Here is an 18,576-nt window from a genome sequence, read left to right on the forward strand (position 1 = left end):
GGGCCGGGGACCCCTCATGGAGTGGAAAATTCTCCAAGGACCCCTCATAATCGCAACACATAACACTTAAGTTAATCATGTAGCTGTATAGCCTTTTTTTCTGTTTGATGCTTTTTTTCTGTTAGATGTATTTTAAAAACATAGAGTGCTAATACCACAGTAGTCATGTTAGCAAACGTTGACAGTAGCCTATGTAGGACTTTTTTAAAGGATTGTTGTTTCTTTATCAAATGTAAGCCTATTGTGTTGAACACATAGTGTTTGCTTCACATAACTTTAATTTTGTTGGCGGTTAATTAATAGTAAAGTGTTTTGACGTATTGATTTAATGTATCAGCAGATCAATTGGGCAAATACTGATACTGTAGCATTTTTCGCCAAAAAAGACAATTTCATATTTTGTAGCAAACTTTGTCAAGGACCCCCTGACAATGTGCTGCGGACCCCTGGGGGTCCCCGGACCCCACTTTGAGAAACAATGGCCTACATGCTCGAAATGTTTTGATTGTATGGTTGGCTGTTTCTTTAGTCTAGTTTGCAATGTTGTAAGCCATTTTATTTAATTTCCACAAATGAATACCCTACATTCTGTTGGTAAAAAAAAAAATCTAATAGGCCTATTGAGCCTACACGTGAATTTCAATTTTATTCTATTATTTTATTTGGACTTAGTAAGCTACTATTAATAAAATTTGTGGAATTGCTGCTCCAAAGAAAGATTTCTGACCGCTTCAACCCGCTGATCTATAAAGAACACTATAGTCCACTTTGTTCTTTATAGATCAGTCAGTGCTTCAACTCTCTCTGGCAGAGCTATATGCCAGAAGAAGTGGCGTGCTATTCACAACCTTACCACTAGGCGACAATATTAGGCCACGATATAGGCATATTCAATGAGATATTCTGTTAAAACATAGATTGAATTTGAAATAGCATTCCCTCCCTTTATTAATATTGTTACGGGTAAAATTTACAGTGCAACACCTGCCATTGGGATGACCTTGGATAGCATTCTCCTCCAGCACATTTTAATTTGAAATTCAATTTCCAAACTGTGGATTGCTCAATGAAGTCTTGAGACACAGTATAATCAAACCTTATGTGCACATGTAGGCTACCTGTATTGTGTGGAATTATGGTGTATCTATGTTGTTTGGTGTTGTGGGCATGTGTAAAGAGCTCTCATTGAATAAATACTGTGGGCCTATCTGTCCACAGAGGCAACTAAACATTTATTTAAATCCTGGCTTTGTCATGTGTTCTTATCTCCTCTGCAGAGATACAAGTTCCCCCCTCTGCAGTCTTTCCTTGACTGTGGATGTTCTTGTATCACTGAAGGCTGTGATGGTCATAACACAACTCACAACTCATTCCCTCTTTGTTCCCTTAAACCCCCCCCCCCCCCCCATGCTCCCTCTATTTAAAAAAATATGTTAATGGTCCACTGGCAGCACAAGGCTTCAGTAGACCTGTCAGAAGGGTTGTTGTTCTGGTGGTATTTGTCTTGACTCATTACTCTCTCCACTACAGATATGCAAAGCCTTTACCAAAACATCCTGGCATTTTCCTTCTCTATAAAAAACAAGCTGGCAATGTCTTACAACACATTTATTTCATTATACACACATGTAACCTTATAAGGTTTTCTTTACAATAAATAACAATAACATCTATTGTGCGAGCATGCATGAACATGAACGTGAACGTGTGCATGCATGTGTTTGCATGTGTCTGTATGAATGACTCGACATAAACCATCAGTAAGAATTGACCTCATGGAATCAAGGTATGAAAAACAATTAATTTGCAATCAACAAGTTTATCATATTTATGTTGTATGGGTACCATTAATGCACCCCTGGGCCCAGATGTATTAAGGGCCCCCCACTAATTGTCGTATATGTGGGAGGGGTTTGGGGGTCCTGTTTTTTTTTATTTATTTGTTTGATGTGATTTCCTGTATTCTGGTGCATTTTGGGGATGGCCAATACTAAATTCAATCAGATTCATAGCCTACATCCTGATTTGTTGATATTGAGGCAATGATTCCATTAAAAGGCTTGGGCTTCAGGGCACGCTGACCCCTTGGGCCCCTGGGCCTGGGCCCGGTAGGCCCGTGCAGTAATCCATCCCTGTGAACATTACAGTTTATTTTGTCTTTTTGTCTTGAAGAAGTTGCTGATTCTTTTGGGTGAGTCAGTTGTCGATCCTTTCCTTGTGTATGTCCCTTGGATGCCAGTGCCTTTGGATGCATGGATGCAGCATGATGACTTCTAAGAGGCAGCCCTGGGGCAGAACATGGGTTTGCTCGCTGTATGGAAAGAGATGGAATGGTGGGTGGGTTAGAGGAGTGTGAAGATGCTTATACAGTACCCTCCAGAATTATTGGCACCTCTGCTAAAGTTGATTAAAAACCGGTATAAAAAATAATCAGCTTGTAATATTCACCTATGACACCCCATAAAGTTGGAGATTACAAAGCAAAGGATTTAAGACTGTTCGTCTTTACAAAATCTTCCTAGATCGTCCAAATTCCTAGGTCCACTCCACACTTGTGCATTCTCCTCTTTGACTCACCCCACTATTTTTCTATGGAGTTTAGATCAGGGGACTGAGATGGCAATGGCCGAAGCTTGATTTTGTGTTCGGATGATTGTTTTGGTTCATTGACCTGATGAATAATCCAATCATGACCAACTTTTAGTGTGTTGTCAGAGATTGACAGATTTTCTTTTGAAAATGTTAAAGTTTTTCTTGTTGTTAAGGATACCATGCACTTTAAGATTCCGAAGGCCTTTGGGAATAAAAACAGCCCCACAATACAGCACCTCCTCCATAATTCTCATTAGTTATGGGATTCTTTTCAGTATAGTCATTCTTCTATGTATGCCAAACACACCGTGTTTCTAGACAAAGAGCGCAATTTTCATTTCATCTGACAATAGACCACACTTCCAGACAAAATCACTGTATCATTTAGTAACAACCGCCATATACACTGGTAACTAAATGACTGGACAGGCTGTTACCTAGCATGCCCTCTAAATAAGCTATTAGCAATGGGGACTTGGTGACACCTTTGTCTGTAACTCTCCAATAGTGGTTCTTGGAATGTTTTGCCTATCTTACCATCCTCCATACTGTATGTGGGGGTAAGATAACCTTGGGTCTTTGTCCAAGCATGTTTGTCACATTTCCAGTTGATTAGAACCATTTAATCATTGTTTTAACTGTACATATAGGAATTTTGAACAAAGTACCTAGTTTGTATAGACATTCCCTGACTTACAAATGTCAAATGTCAACACACTTTCTTTTTATTTAAAATTAGTGTATTCTCTTATCTTTCTGATGTTGAAAAATGACTAGAGGATTTAGCCTCCGCATCACTTTATTTTCATACCTTAGTGACAACGAAAGTCACAAACCACTTCTGAAGGTCTGAATGCTTTTGTTTTTAAGATTTTTCTAGGGGTGCCAATAGTTGTAAGCAATGTGTTTTCGTTAAAACTATTTATTTCTTTATGAGTTTTTCCTTTTTCTAAGAATAAATTTTCTTCCCTTCAAGGGTGGATTTTTCCTCATTGTTTTCAATGTGAGAGTACAATGAATCATCAAAAGATTATTTTTATACCTGTTTTTAGTCAACATTACCCAAGGTGCCAATAATGTCTCTAACACCGATGCTGAAAGTTCTACCTACCTCTGGGACCAAACTGCCTCATATAGCAAGTTGAGCAGTATGGCTTCTCATCATGCTGAAACACAATGCAAATACACACACACACACACACACACACACACAAATACACAATTAATTATTCGTCAATGATTATCTTACTCTCTTTGAAGATCAGCTACAAAACAGCATACATACACACGATCGCCTCGGACTGATAATCAGTAAACCATGTGTGTGTATATACCTCTGCATGTTGTCCAGCTGTGAGCTGTCTCTTGCACTTTTGGCACTTGAGGCAGAGAGGATGGTAGTCACGTCCTAGGGAACGTTTCTTTTCACCTAGTGACAAATCAAATGTGAGAATATCAAAAGGGCTCACAAATCCAAATAATGAATAGCATGCACACAAATGTATGTTTTTATCTCATTTTTATATATACCATAACAGTATGAAATTTGACATTTAACAGGTAAAATAAGAGTATTTGTCAAGATGTTGACTGTTAGATGAACTAATAGGGTTTTTACTAATTATGGAAATTCTTCTGCTAAGGTAATAAGAGACCTGAAGCATGCAGGGTATTGGCTAGAATTCCTATTGGCTAGAATCTTTTCCTCTTTAAGAAATATATGAAAAAGCTATGACTGAAGGATCTAAACAGAGCTTGATGTTGGAAGAGGGGCAAACAGTTGTGAAAGTAGTTTCTTATGGGGCACTAAGGCACAGTAAGACAGAGGTTAGAGTTTTATACTGACTTGAAATGACTTATTTCCTTCTGAGTATGGCTAGCACATGATGATGTTACACAAATGCGCGCGCACACACACACACACACACACACACACACACACACACACACACACAGAGAGAGTCTGTGGTAGACAGCAATTGCAATAAAAGCTGGTTTTGTCTGACTGTATGGTTTCTGGATTGTTCTGCAGGAAGTGACTTAGTCTCTAAGAGTATCCTCAGACCTTAAGTCAGCAGCCTCTCTTTCTCTTTTTCTTGCCAAATCCACTTCCTGTACCACTAGCCCGTCCCACTTCCTGTCCTGATGACTCATTGGTGAGAGACTGGTAGCAGCTCTTTCTCTCTCTCTCTCACTCACACCTCACAAAATACATGTTATGGTTTTATCAGTCACTGGGAGTCACTGGGGTAGACTAGACCCAGAACGCTGAGTTCAAGACTTACAAAACTGTTAAAGGGCTGAAATATTCACATACAGAGGGAAAAATAAAGAGGGAAATATCAACACAACTGCTTCATTTCTGGAGGTAGAAAGCTAAATATAATTATAAGCTTTTCATTTGCTCTACATCAGGAAGTTTAAAGCCTGTGTTACATGTGAATTTGGTCATCTGTTTTAAAGTGTGGCTGAAGGTTTGTGCTCTGTCCTGTGTTCTGTTTTGTTCTCTCTCTCTCTCTCTCTCTCCTCTGTCTCTCTGACACAAACGTACACACACACACACACACAAACACACACACACACACACACACACGCACACACACACACACACACACACACACGCTACGCTTGGTCATCTGCATCACTCATTCTCACTGTCTCTGTGCAATGACATTTAATATATAGACTCACCGAAGTAGACAGGCTTCCCACAAATTGGACAGTAACTGACCATGGTGAAGCTGGAGTTCAACCTGTTTTGTATAAGTCGTGACAATGACTTGCACAGGAAATACGTTACAGTATAAAGTCGTCTGTCGCATGCATTTCAGCCCGGATGTGGTGAGACAAACATGATAGGAAGCCAGAAATCACCATATAACACTGTGTGAAAAAAAGAATGATTTCCATACACCAGATTTATGTTCTATTTATCACACAGGAAATTCTCTCTTTTTTAAATGCACTCACAATCACACACACACACACACAGATTTATTTATTTACACTTTCATTTATTTCATTTTTGGTCCTAATGAACTACTGAAATGCAAGTATAAACTAGACATACCGCATAGTGGTACAAAACATGACTGCCGCTCAGTTCTACACATTCTCTCTACAAAGATAAATCACGCTTGTCAATTTGTCTCCATTTCCTACTCCGTCCCCTACTCTTGCAACTTTTGTGTTTGTAAATGAGTGTGTGCATGTGTGTGTTTGCTTTTGTGTATATGTGTGCTTCTCTCTCTCTCTCTGTGTGTGTGTTCGCTTGTGAATGTGTGTGTGTGTATGTGTTGGGGGGGGGGGGGGGGGGGGTAATGGGGTGTGTGGGGGGGTGTGTGTGTGCATTTGTGTGTGTGTGTGTGTGTGTGAGTGTGTGTTTATGTGTGTGTTTATGTGTGTGTCTGCGCGCGTGCGCGTGTTTATGTGTGTGTGTGTGTGTGTGTATGTGTGTATGTGCACGCGAGCCTCTGTGTGTGTGTGTGTGTGTGTGTGTGTGTGTGTGCGCGCGCGCGCGCATGCTTGCATGTGTGTATGTGTGCGTGTATGTGTGTGTGTGTGTGTGTGCAAGCACGTGTGTGTTTATGTGTGTGTGTGTATGTGAAAGAAAGAGAGAGAAAAAGCGTGTGAGACAGTCCTGCTTTGTAAAAATGTAGTAGGCTACATTTCAACATCATCATCCTGTACTGGCAGCCCTTTGCTCAACACCACCATCTATAGGCCGACAGTCACTAAATAAATTACATGTAATTTATTGTATGGCCCCCCATGGATGAAATTTCACAAAACTTGGCATACCCCCAGAGGCAGTCAGCTTAATCATTCACATAAAATTTGGTGCAGTTCAGAACAACTCAACCGAAGATAAAGGCGATTAAAGTAGTATATTGCTGCATTTTAATTTTTTACTGGGGAGGGGGGTGCAAATCACAAATGTGTGGCTATGGGCTTGGTTGATGTGGGCCCTTGAAACCATCACACCATACAAATTTCGTCATCTTGGGTGCCACAGTTCTGGTAGTTATTTAGGACTCCGTCTCCGTGTTTGGGTGTCCTGGAATCGTTGACCAAAAATTCAGGAAGTTGATGAAAAGAAAAAAGGTATGCTAATGGCGGTCATAAATGAGTGAAGACTCAAGTGCTCAAGTACTTTAGCTGCTTAGTGGAGACACCAAGAGAACTGTTTTGTTTCTGTTTGCCCAAACATCTATTTTACAGAATCTTAAACTGCTAATCAACCTTGTGCTGTGATATGCAAAGACAAACTTTGAGCTTTGTGTGATTAAAGGCAGATGGAAATGTGTAATGCAGTTCAGAATGCTGAAACCTGGCTCATGGAAACCTTTCGGGAATGCTCATCCCCACCTGGGTTAGACTTTTGAATACAAAATTACATTTTGAACATGGAGACTGTATACTATTTAAAAGTGGGTTAACCTTCTGGGTTCTTTCATCATGATTAATGCTATCAAACAATACAGAAACTATTAATCTTCCATGTGTATTGTCATGGTCAGGTAAGACCAATTTGTCTCCTAACATCTATAACCTTTTTTTATATCTATGAATACATCCTTTGGCTTTCCTTGAGCTCTGCATTGTCAACCTAGGTTTTTGTTTAGTAAAGGTAGGCCTACATTATATGGCACTGTAGCTTGAATGTTTTCCTCATAAGTCACTTTGGATAAAAATGTGAGCTAATTGAATAAATCTAAGTGTAAATCTCATTTCAGGAGAATTTAGGATGGCATGTCAAATAACCTTCCTTTCTGTTCAATAAAGAACAGGGCCACTTATGCACTAATGTCAGCATAAGCTTTTAGTTTTTTTTTTTTTGTGAAATGTACCCCAACTGATTTTCTACACAAATGAGCACAACAAAATCAAAACCAAACTGGAATTCAAATTGTAAGAGTATAACAGCCATCATACTCTTGGTTTATGGTACCATTTGCCCCTTTTCTGTATAATAATGACAAGTAGAGGTTTTTTTACCCTCGCAAGAGCACAATCACAATACTGGTGTTAGCCAAGCACGATACATCAAGCAGCTTTAACTCCATGTGCTTTGATGATGAAACTGTCATATGCAGCGCCTGAATGTGAGGCAAGAAGTCAGGCATCTCATATCTGTTCCTTACATGACTTGACTCATTCTTCTTCAAACAAGCCCACTCGCTTTCTCTCATTCTCTCAGACACACTCACACTGCAACATAATTTTACTTCTTGCCAAAAGCTGGCACTTTCTCAAATCAATTTGAGCAACACACACGCACACAAGCACCCATGCACGCACACTTAATGTTTCAGGGATGGTGGTATGTTTGGGTGTGTTTGTGCTGATTGTTTTTGCTGCAGTGAAACTATAAAACAACAAGAATACAAAGACAATTCAAAACAAAATATGTATCCCTCAACATTTCAGGATTAAACTGATATATCAACATAAGCTAACATACACAGACCCCCATTGGGCCCTAATTTAAAAGGCAGGCAAATGCAAAGTATGTCAACAAGCAAAGTTCTCATGCATCAACTACAGCTATTGTGTTGCATATGAGCATTGTTGTTATGTTTGCGCTAAAGGTCTTACCCATGCTGTTAAATTAATAAATTGACTTTGCCCACATTTTAGATTAGCTTTATTTAGTTATGATTTTGCCCACATTTTAGATTAGCTTTATTTAGCTAGTATGACTTTGCCCACATTTTAGATTAGCTTTATTTAGTTAGTATGACTTTACACCTTTGCCTGTCATTCAAATCAGGGACAAGAATGTGTGAAGATAATAATTGTGAAATAATTCTGTAAATGTGTGAAGATAATCTCACTTCGAACTTTTCGACAAAAACACACTCAGAGCTGGAAACTTCCACTGAACAGAGATAAAAAAAAAACACATGAAGATGCACTTATCTCAGTGTCTCAGAGGTGAATGAGCTAAAATAATGGGATCCTTTTGATGGTGGGGATCTTACTCCATAGTGGAATTGTACCGTATAAAACAGAAATGGTCCAAATTGTGTATTATGACTGAAACAACATTGATCCTCTAGATCCAAAAGGACTCCAGCATTTTTGAAAAGCCCATTGGATCATGTCTCATTCAACCTACAGTCAGCTGAGACCCCACATGTGTTGACTCTTGCCTTTGCATTCTTGGCATAGTTCATCACCCTTTCCATTTTTTTTGTCTTATATTTTTTTCTCTTCACTTTCCAGCCAAGTATACTCTGCCAATTTCACTGTGTGGGTTTGGCCAGAAGACATGGAGGCTGGCTTTCTCTGGTGCTCTTATTTTCTCTCTCTTCCTGTGTGTGAGGACTGGTTCAGCTGGTTTGGAATAGCTGGGCTTTAGAGATCCATTGTTGTATTAAGTGCTCTGGGGTAACACAGTGTTTGGGTGCATGTCTGAATGAAAGTAGATTGTGTGTAGATTACAGCACACATTTTCTAAAAGGTAATATTGTACAAAACTCACCATGAAGGCAGAGCCAGAGTCCATATAGAGAAGCAGGCCCCTTTTCTTGTTCTCTTTTTATATTCAGATTTAGGGGATTTGGGAATCCTCTTGAACAGGAAAATGGGAGAGAGCATTAGATGTTAATGGCTTTATTTTTGTATTTTTATTGACAAATATATTCCCATAAATGGTCTGCTGCAGGACAAAGGTCACAGTTTTCACAGCTGAGGCTTGTTGTGATATCAGGACATCAGAGACAAGGACAAATGTTCATATTCAGACATATTCAGTTCAAATCCCACAACCCAACACAATCTATTTTCTTTCTATTTAAATCTGTGCAAGTATCACCCCTCACCCAACTAACTGCATGTTAATTAAAGCCTGAATATTTAATATTAAAACACATATCTCCATCTTCTTCTCCCTTCTTTGTTTCTCTGGTCCCCCTAGTCCAGCTGGTGTGAGTGAGTGTGTGTGTGTGTGTGTGTGTGATGTGCCCCTCCCCCCAACATTTGAACAAACCAATAAGGGAACATGTCAGAGGTACCCCCCTTTCTATACACACACACACACCTCCCCACCCCCATTGTGCCACTCTTTTTCATTGCACCAGCCCCCCCTCCCCCCACCAACACACACACACACACTCCCAAACACTATCTGCTGGCTATCGGACACTCACAGGATGAAAGATTGATCCTCTATCCCTCCCTTTCCCAATCTGACTGCAGTGTATTGCCTTTAGCTCAGCCAGGGAACAGAAGAAGAGGCAAAACACCATTTGCATATCATCAAAGTGCAGAGGGGTGTGGTAGAGAAAAGGCCTGTGTGTGAGGGAGGCTGGTTTGAGTGTGAAATGAGAACAAAACAAGCTAGAGTGTGTTTGCGAGGTGAGATGAACTGTGGTGTATGTTTCGTGTGATCATCCAATACACACACGGCCTATTCTATCCCTATCCATTTTATGATCACCATGTGGCTCTTACAATACTCTAGAACACTCTCTAGAAGACTACACTGGTGGCAGTATCAAACAATGTGTAAACCAAATAGGAATTTCTGAAGCCTATTTGACCGTTTTCACCTATGTTGTGTCCGGGTAGGCTACACTATGGTCCCAGACTTGTCAATCAATGTTCACTTTTGGGCTCAGCAAACGCATCAGAGCTGGTCACTGAGATTCACTCTGCGGGGGTAGCCTAGTTTCTAGCATGGAAATCATGACACTAACTAGACCTGCAATAAAATTGTGTTGCCCTTTGTCTTATTCCAAAGATTTATCAACATATGTCATAGACTAGCTACGCCTACGTCAGTGAAATAAATGGCTAATGCATCATAAATTCAACTACTATGTTTTTCAAAATTGTACATTTTGGGTTGGCATGGCAAGCTAAAAGGAAAATAGAGGTCGGCAAATGTCAATGACACATCCCACTGACGCATCCCACTGAAAAAAGACTAAACAAACACAAGACAAAAGAAAAACACAGAGAAAAGTATGTATTATAACAATACGTTGTTTCAAGCCAGTTTGCAACATAAGCGCGTTGGATAGGTAATATCCATCATTTGTAAATTATTCACATCGCAAGCCTTTGCTCGCTTGCTCCCCCTCTGTGTTACGACCAGGTTAAAACAATCGACCGACGAAAGGATTACAGGCCTCCACAATCGCATGCACGCTTGCATGCATGTGAAGCTTCAAGCTACGTATCCACGAAAATGTACTTAGAAAATGTAATTAGAGCTTCGTAAATGTAGAAAATGAGCATCCATAGGCTACAATGCGTGTGTATTTAGTAGACTCTTACAACCGAACACAGCGTAGGCTAAGTGTTTAAAGATAGCTAACTTACATCGAAAGATCTTGATTCGACATGAAATTCCCACACCAATAGAAGTAAGATTGAAACATATTTGCAAATAAATGTATTTTACTAGAAAATACAATATAACTCGATTAGGAGACATCGTACATTTTCTCTGGGTTCGATGCTTTATGCCTGCTCGGAAATCTGAAAGCCTAACGTTGATGGTCTGTCACATTTCACACTGACACCGACCGAACGGAGGATCATACACCACTCAAAATATCACCAGCGCGTTGGAGCCTGGAATATCGTGTATTTGACTGAATTCTGGGTAAGTTTATTAGTTGAGATCTACATCAGCCGTTGACCATTTTAGTTCTAAGGGCGGAGAAAGGAAGGTCGTTTTTGTTCACATATTCTCTCTGTCTTTCGGTGTAATTAGTGAGAGGTTAACCACTTTTAAATACCGCTCTCATTCCTCGCCCAGTAATGTTAGCGTTAACGTCCTTTTATCTCAGCAGTCTGTGTACTTGGTAGTGCGTTCATATGTACAGTTTATAAGAAGTAGGTGAAACTTTAACTTTACCTGGTGTTCTTGGAAATACAAAACAAAACGTCGCTGTTGATTTTCAGTTTATTCTGGCGTAAGGAGGTGGACCACAGCCAGCGCGATACTCAGTGTTGGCTAGTTGTTAGCAGGCTAACTTAGAAAATAAGTTAACGACGTCTAGATAAAATGTCTAAAATAGACTAGTCTACCTTCCGCGTGTATCCGTGAAATGGCCTTACGTGATGGGTTGTGTCGATACCACTGTATGGCAACTATGTCTGGTGCTTATAAGGTGTTTGCTCATGAAAACAAGCTATCGGTAGCTTTTTAGCATAGCTAGCTTAGGCGTTCATAACGTTAGTGAATGGGCTTTACGGAAGTATTCGCTAGCAGTCGTTAGCTGCTCACCTCTCTAACGATAGATAACGTTACTTCTAGTTCACGGGGTATTTGGTCTGAAAGAAGGGTTCAGTTTCACCTTCCAGATATTTTTTTGAGGTTGGACATAGTGTGTTTACATAGAATGTACACCAGTTAAATAAACTGTAAAGGGGATTCGTACATGAAGGTAACAGTTGGGACTGAAAAGGATTTTCCGTTGTACTAGTCATTAACTTGAAAACGCGACGTATCTAGCTAATGCTAACTACGGGAAAGGGGCTGGATGATTGAAGCGTCTGGGAAGCACCAAAACAAAAGGGGCTCTTAAAGTAGTCAGACCACGAGTTCATGAGCTAGTGTATTTAAAACATAAAAAACAACTTGAGTGTACCTTCGGCGAGTGGCATATTGTTGTATGTAACCACACAGTCAGACTGCTCACACTTTTCTGTACTACTTTTTTGAAGTGCCTTTTGGAGGAAGCAAAAACGAAGGAAAGGAAACCCCCCAAAGGAAATGCCAATCGCCACCACTGGTCAGCCGACAACTCAAGAGCCCCGCGTTTGTTCCCAACTCCCCGCAACCCCTGAGCCCATTCCGAAACGGTCACATTTATGTGACGACACGGGGGGACATTCACAAGACCTATCGCACGGGGGACCGGAGGTGGTTAGAGGCGCTCGAAACCATAGCCAGACCGCCGGCAGGCTCCCTCTAGCTCTCGGATCCTCCTCTCCGTCGCAATCCCCTCCCACGTCCTCCCACCTCTCCAGTTCGCTCCACCACCAACCCCCTCCCATGGCAACGGAACCACCAAGGACTCGATCGCGTTCGCGGTCTGGATTTTACCAATGTGGTGTGAGTGGAGGACCTAATGGTAACAACAATAGCAGCAGCAGCATCATCAACAACGGTAGTAACATTCATAATAGTGGCGGAGCGATCGGCGTGAGCCATACACAGCAGCACAACTCCGGATGTGTACCGTTCGGTGCTCACGGTCACACGGAAAATCTACGCCCCCCTGGAGGGATCCTGTCTCCTGGTGCACACAGACACTCAGGCCCCAGCGCTCACAGAAGCCTTGGCGCAGGTAAGGAACCACGCTGTCCGCATGCTTTAACATTTTAAAATTAATTTGTGCATGGTGATTTACGATGACCACGGGACACTGCTTGTGAGACGCTGGCGATTTAAATGTGCAAAGGGGCTGGCCACAGAAGGGGGATGGGCTGCGGGTTTGACAAGGGAGAAGGGAGAGCGCCCCCCCCCACTCCCCCCGAATGTAATGCACACCACAAAGCTGCTGTGATGAGGTTCCAGCATTATACTTATTGAACCAGTATTCTATGACCTGAAAGCTTACCTATGATGAGGCCTACACACATTTATTTTTAGTGTTAAATGTCTGCTTTGACTTAGGAGCCAGTGGTCTCTTCTTGCTCTGAAAAATAGTTGTCCTGTGTGCCTACTGCAGCCAGTCATAATGTCACACGGCAGTGAGTTTCTAAATAAGTGCACTGATCCCACTATGAATGGTTCAGAGTGAAGTTGGAACATAGGAGTGACAGCATTTTGGCCCCCATGAGTTTTGGGGTGGCCTGTTTCTACTTATTTTGGTTCGTAGACATTCTCCTGATCACCTGAGACACAAATAGGATCCTGTTATTTTCTGTGTGGAGGATGATTGGCCTGTAACCAATGTGACGTGAAGGCCTGGGCAGGCACTGCATATTGGCCATGGCCACCCTGGATATGAGTGCAGACAGAGCCGGGCTTTGTAGCTGCGGGTGAGGAGAGTGCATCTGGCTCTACAGCGGGCCTTTCCCAGCTCATATGATGAGCACTCTCTCCACTCTACCTTAAAAACAAAACATTAAGAGCACTAGACACTGGCCTTTGTGTGGGTTGAGAGGAATCTGGCTTCAGTCTTAAGTCTTCTGAGGCTGAACTTGGCTGCCAGATTGACTTAATTCACTGTACCCAAACCTAAACACTACCCTAGTGTATCTAATGTCTTTTATTCAAGTAGTTCCTTGTAGAAGAGTCGTATGACTATCTGTCTCATAGTTTTATCGCACGCCCATTTGGTAGATAAAAGGTGGTAGTTGAGAATTGGCCCGGTGGCCTGCTGATTTTTACCTTCATGCTTATATAAGACTAGGGATACAAAAAAACGGAAAACGCACATGCACTCACTAACGCACACCATGAAAGTGGTGCAGGACTGGAAATACCTGTCTCTCTGGATGAGTATCAAACAACTAGGCTTCTTTCACCTTGCCCCGCTTCATAGTGGGGTATGCATCTTCATACTGTGCGCTACATCTACAGATCCACATATAATAGTGATTCCACTGGAATTGATGCTGTTTTCAAGTGTTTATATAAAGCTTTCAGACTTATCCATCTTCAGTGGGCTCTTCCTGAAGAAGACGCAGAATGATTTGAATGAAGGAATTCTCAGGATTTGTGTGTTTATGTGATTAATTGTGAGGTTGCAGATTCACACTCATCAGGTTAGTGTGAGGATGGCCATGGGCACTAAAGGCTACCTATGTGCTTCTGTGGAGACTAGGTTACCATGGTGAAGCAGATGGGGGTCAGACTGCAGTGTCGGTAGCTGGTTTGGATAGTATGATGCCAGCAGGTGTAGGTTACTATGGAGACTGATCAGATTACTCTTGTCACAGTAGCTGGTTTGGGTTACCTACCTGGATTCCAGCTCCTGTTTGATAATTATTTCAGTTCTGCACTCAAAACTCCCAGGAGGAAACCCCATCTGCTCTCTTTTTTTGTATTGTAGCTTCTCTCTCCCTCTTTTTCTTTTTTTCTGTCGTGCTGTTGTAGGTATTTTTTCATTTCTCTCTTTCTCACCCTATTTCAGATGACTAAATGCATGCCAACAAAGTTGATTTCTCTGCTGAAGCTAGCGATAAGCATTTGGCGCCACACACACACACACACACACACACACACACACACACCACTGTTGATTGGGAGACAGCATTGGGTCTTATTGCAGTGGCCATCCTGATCAGATGTGCCGGTGTGGAGAGGCTTAGGGGAAAGGAGAAGTCATCAGTCATCACATGTATTAATAATGGCTACTAGTGTGTGATTGTGCATGTGTAAGAGAATGTCTCTGAAGGATCAGCAAAGCTTTATGAGCTTCATTGGTCAAGTAGCTCCAGAACATCCATAATCCTCATTGTGTTTGTTATGTCTGCACATAGTGGTAGATCACTCCAATGTGTCGAAGAGGCACATATGCACATAAGCTTACAGCTTGGGGGTTGGCTGCTGTTGCAGTGCTCCTTTAACATGCCAAACACACACCCACGATCCTGAGTTGTGATGACGTGCACACATGCACAAATTCAAAAACACACACACCTCAGTGTGGTTTCCACTGGCCCTCCTGCATCATTATCCACTGTAAGAGATTATGTGTGTGTGCAGGACAGGACAGAAAGGGCCCTATGAAGGCACAGCATAGCCAATGTTCAAAGTCCAGTATAGATTACAGGCCATGCACATTGTGTTTGAGAGATCAGACTGTCGCTACACTACTGCTACTAAGATATGTATATATGCATATGTAGCAATCCTTAGCCTATATGAATGTTTCATCTTCTGGTGATGACTTTGTTTTGATAAGACACCATTAGGTGTGAATAGTAGCTATGAATAGTAAGAGAGAAATGGGCATTGAGGCAGGACGTATACATGGGCCAGCGCCATCTAGGGAGTCGGGACCACTGTAAACACTTTTTTTAAACTCAAGGTCCCTTCTCTTGCCTCCCATTTACACACACACACGCCCACGCACGCATAGATGAGGCTGTTTTCCCTCCCTCTCTCCACCACTCCCCACACCTGTCACCTGTGTCCACTTCTGCCCAACTGCTCCCCTTTTGTTCTTTTCTCTCCTGTTTTATGTGTTTTTTTTCCTGCCCTTTCTTGGAGTGAATGAGAGAAAAGCTCCCTTTCTTTCTCCCTCTCTCTCCCTCCATACGTTTTGCTCTGTCTGTTTGTGGGAACCAGGGAATGTGTGCATGGGCTAGACTGCTGCTAGTCTCTATGGCTAACATTCAGGCTAGTTAGCCACAAGTGCTTTCATTTTATGATATAACCCAACCTTGGCCAAACTTAAAAGGGACACAATTGTTTTTATTTTCTTTTAGGTAGTCTTAGTGTATCTCTATTCATATGTAATGTGTTTAGGAGTATGTCAGCCTTGAGTTACAGAACAACGCAGATCTTGTATCATCTGTGATGTCCCTTTTAGTGGAGGGGATACTAAACCAGTTATTCCTTCAGTATGGCAAAACATGAGCACTTCAGTAACTATGTGCAGGCATAGGCCTACTGCTTGTGCATGTCTATGTATGGAGCCTATGTGTGTTCTCTGATTCCCTCTTTTTCCCATCCTTCTGTTCTTTTATCTGAAGCGGGGTATCGTTTTAATGGTGCCCACATCCTCCCATTTCTACTCCATTACAATAACAAAAGCTCAGTTTTGTTTTTCCCTCCTTTGTTTGTCTCCTGGCAACCACTCACACACAGTTGCCTTTTTTGGGGGGGGGGGGGAGGCTGGGCTGGACTGGCCAAGAGCAAATATCTGTGTGTGTGTGTGAGGGCCCCCCCCCATCCGGGGCCACAGAGGAAGAGCCCCTCCAGCAGCAGGCTTCAGCCCGCGGCCCTGCAGCTCACCGCAGCGCTGCCCCACAGGATGAGGCCAGGGCCGCGCCACTGGGGTTTGGTGTCCCCCACCCAGGGGCCATCCACGCGACAATGAAATGTTCTTAAAACAACGCTTTCCTTTTCAAAAAGTTTCACATCCACGCAATAGCGTTTTGGGAACTTATCCTCGTCCACATGGATTCACAAAATCTAGTTAAAAGCTGTAGCATTTGTGAAGGAGTTTTTCACTCCTGCTCCCTTGATTAGAAAACTGTCCATGTTTAATTCGGACTCCCATTTCTTCTAGCAGAATAAGTTGATTGGAAACTCGAGTGATGCTGTAAACATAATGTAAGATGTTCAACAGGGAATTCAGGACCCTCCAGGACCAGGGGACCTGCCAAATTATATTATCCTATTTTTTTTGCTCCAAGACAAAAATGACCAACTTTTTCTATAAATGTATGAATCTGTCAATATTATTATCTAGCTTAAGCATTGTATACCATTAGCATAGTTTTACACATGCACTGTAGACTGTCCTGCACAGTATAGCTGGCCCAGTTATAAGCAGCACAATTGTATACAGTATGTGGGTTAATTTAGGTCCCTCTACTGTCTGCAAAACTTTGAAGACCTCTGACTATCTAATGCTTGCACTTGTGTCCACAAAAGAATGACGATGTTCTTAAATTGCTGACTGGAGTTGGTAGGCTATGTGGGTTCAGTGAGTAAGTGATTTTGACTTCAATACCCTAGATAATAATCTAAATCCTACTGTCTTCCAGGAGCCAAATTTGCATTTGTGAATTTCCCTGCCCAAGGTTGCTAGCATCTCTTGTTCTATCAAACAAAGCGAGAGAGAGCTTTTGTCACTGACGTTTGACGTTTGTAATAGCTCACCTCCCCATCGTGGAAATGGATCAAAAGGATCAGTCACCATAGTCTTGACAATTAGAAATGACTCTCTGTGTCATCAGACAAGGTTGTTACTGCAACATGTCAGATTTTATTCAAACCTGTCGACATCATGTATGGTTCCCAAAACCAAGGCATGTAAATATGTCTGTTGAAATCCTATGTCTTTATGTTTTAACTGTTAGTTGCAGCCCCAATAACATTGAGGAATGCAACGAAAACTTTGTAGGGTGGAATTTGGACATTTCACAGAGAAAGATTCTTGATTAAAGTTGGGACTGTGATCTATGGGTTGCATTTTCAAAAGATTCAGCTCTGGATGGCATTTTCAAAAAGTCTTCTTGACTTGGGGCTTCTTGTCGTGTGGACAAAAGACACGATAAAACGCAATAAATTTTTATTTTATTTTATTTTTTGCAAAAGTTCCGTTGTCATGAGGATGGCCCTTTTAAGACTGCATGTTTTGATATTGCTACTGGTGTACAGCACTGACCACAAGGGACAGTCATCTGTCATCTCAAGGACTCTTAGTGGCGTTGGATGGGACTGGGTCAGTAACAGTGTTGCGCTGAAGTGCTGCACAAAAACAGGGCTAAGATTGTTTTTAAACCTCTAAGGCAGCATCTCTCTTGCTCACCTACGTAAGGCTTCTTTGGACCATTGATTTTAGTTGTTTTATTCTTGCTAATGCATGATTTTTATGTTGACCAGTATTCAGTTGGCGGAAGTAAAGGAGTGAAAAGTAGTTGGCTTCAGAAGTAGAAGTCTTAGTTGGCTCGAAAAGAAAGACACCAAGATGAATTCAATGTCAGATCTACGTTTATAGAGTCTGTAAGTAAACTTTTGTTGTGAGCTAATCTTACTTTAAACTGAGTGGCTCAGCTTCATGTAATGTTGCAGAAGGCGTGGTAAGAAACTTGTATGTTTCTTCACATGGATTGAGAAATGGTGTGTGTGTGTGTGTGTGTGGAGGAAGGAGGGAGTGTTTCTCTGGCGCCCCTTCCTCTTCTGAGAGTAGTGAGTGGGAAACAGACCCCTGAGAGACCCAGCCAAATTCACTCACACACTCTGACTCACAAGCTCACCCATACTCCGAGACACTCCGTCTTTTCATGGGCTCTTGTTGCTTCTGTCGGAAATGCTCTCTCTCTCTCTCTCTCTCT

General features: G+C 41.8%; 2 protein-coding genes across 2 annotated transcripts in view; one reads left to right on the forward strand and one right to left on the reverse strand.

Moving 5' to 3' along the window:
* Positions 1-2,089: 2,089 nt before the first annotated feature.
* Positions 2,090-5,391, reverse strand: zgc:195282 (uncharacterized protein LOC100192223 homolog). The gene is made up of 4 exons (XM_042094109.1): positions 5,284-5,391; positions 3,927-4,021; positions 3,704-3,758; positions 2,090-2,311 (listed from the first exon to the last, which is right to left on the reverse strand). Exons 1-4 carry the CDS (start codon positions 5,324-5,326, stop codon positions 2,274-2,276), a joined length of 231 nt encoding a protein of 76 aa, XP_041950043.1. The 5' UTR covers positions 5,327-5,391; the 3' UTR covers positions 2,090-2,273.
* A 5,354-nt stretch (positions 5,392-10,745) lies between these two features.
* Positions 10,746-18,576, forward strand: part of rnf38 (ring finger protein 38) — a 21,004-nt gene continuing 13,173 nt past the window's right edge. The window contains 2 exon segments of the mRNA XM_042094106.1: positions 10,746-11,209; positions 12,277-12,902. Coding sequence (XP_041950040.1) covers positions 12,326-12,902 — 577 coding nt within the window. The 5' untranslated portion in view covers positions 10,746-11,209; positions 12,277-12,325.

The sequence above is a fragment of the Alosa sapidissima genome, chromosome 1 (genome assembly GCF_018492685.1).
Source record: "Alosa sapidissima isolate fAloSap1 chromosome 1, fAloSap1.pri, whole genome shotgun sequence".
Lineage (NCBI taxonomy): Eukaryota > Metazoa > Chordata > Actinopteri > Clupeiformes > Clupeidae > Alosa > Alosa sapidissima.

Bases quoted from the DNA above. Each gene is read 5' to 3' on its own strand.
- zgc:195282 (XM_042094109.1), bottom strand. From the start codon at position 5,326: ATGGTCAGTTACTGTCCAATTTGTGGGAAGCCTGTCTACTTCG. The intron at 3,759-3,926 runs GTATATACACAC...ATTGTGTTTCAG, and splicing joins CAGCTGGACAACATGCAGAG to CATGATGAGAAGCCATACTG. The intron at 2,312-3,703 runs GTAGGTAGAACT...CTTTCCATACAG, and splicing joins GAGGCAGTTTGGTCCCAGAG to CGAGCAAACCCATGTTCTGC.